This window comes from Propithecus coquereli, unplaced genomic scaffold (genome assembly GCF_000956105.1).
Source record: "Propithecus coquereli isolate 6110/MARCELLA unplaced genomic scaffold, Pcoq_1.0 Scaffold196, whole genome shotgun sequence".
Lineage (NCBI taxonomy): Eukaryota > Metazoa > Chordata > Mammalia > Primates > Indriidae > Propithecus > Propithecus coquereli.
The window spans coordinates 1,761,847-1,762,259 of record NW_012144522.1 but is presented as its reverse complement, the minus strand read 5'-3'; the positions used below and the strand labels follow the sequence as shown (position 1 = coordinate 1,762,259).

The 413-nt window shown below is 39.0% G+C and overlaps 1 protein-coding gene across 1 annotated transcript in view; it reads left to right on the top strand.

Annotated features, from left to right (window-relative positions):
- Window positions 1-413, top strand: part of LOC105809510 (zinc finger protein 83-like) — a 20,130-nt gene that overhangs the window by 18,677 nt on the left and 1,040 nt on the right. The window contains exon 3 of the mRNA XM_012643331.1: window positions 1-408. This exon is cut by the window's left edge and continues 19 nt beyond it. Coding sequence (XP_012498785.1) covers window positions 1-408 — 408 coding nt within the window. The remainder of the gene's footprint in view (window positions 409-413) is intronic.

Genomic DNA, 413 nt, shown 5'->3' with positions numbered 1-413 from the left:
AATGAATGTGGGAAGGTCTTCAGTCAAATTTCACACCTTGCACAACATCGGAGAATTCACACTGGAGAGAAACCTTACAAATGTAATGAATGTGGAAAGGTCTTCCATCAAATTTCACACCTTGCACAACATCGGACAATTCACACTGGAGAGAAACCCTACAAATGTAATGAATGTGGCAAGGTGTTCAGTCGAAATTCATACCTTGTACAACATCTGATAATCCATACAGGAGAGAAACCTTACGAATGTAATGAATGTGGAAAGGTCTTTAATCATATTTCACACCTTGCACAACATAGGAGAATTCATACTGGAGAGAAACCTTACAAATGTAATGAATGTGGGAAGGTGTTCAGTCATAAGTCATCCCTAGCAAATCATTGGAGAATTCACACTGGCGAGAAACCTTA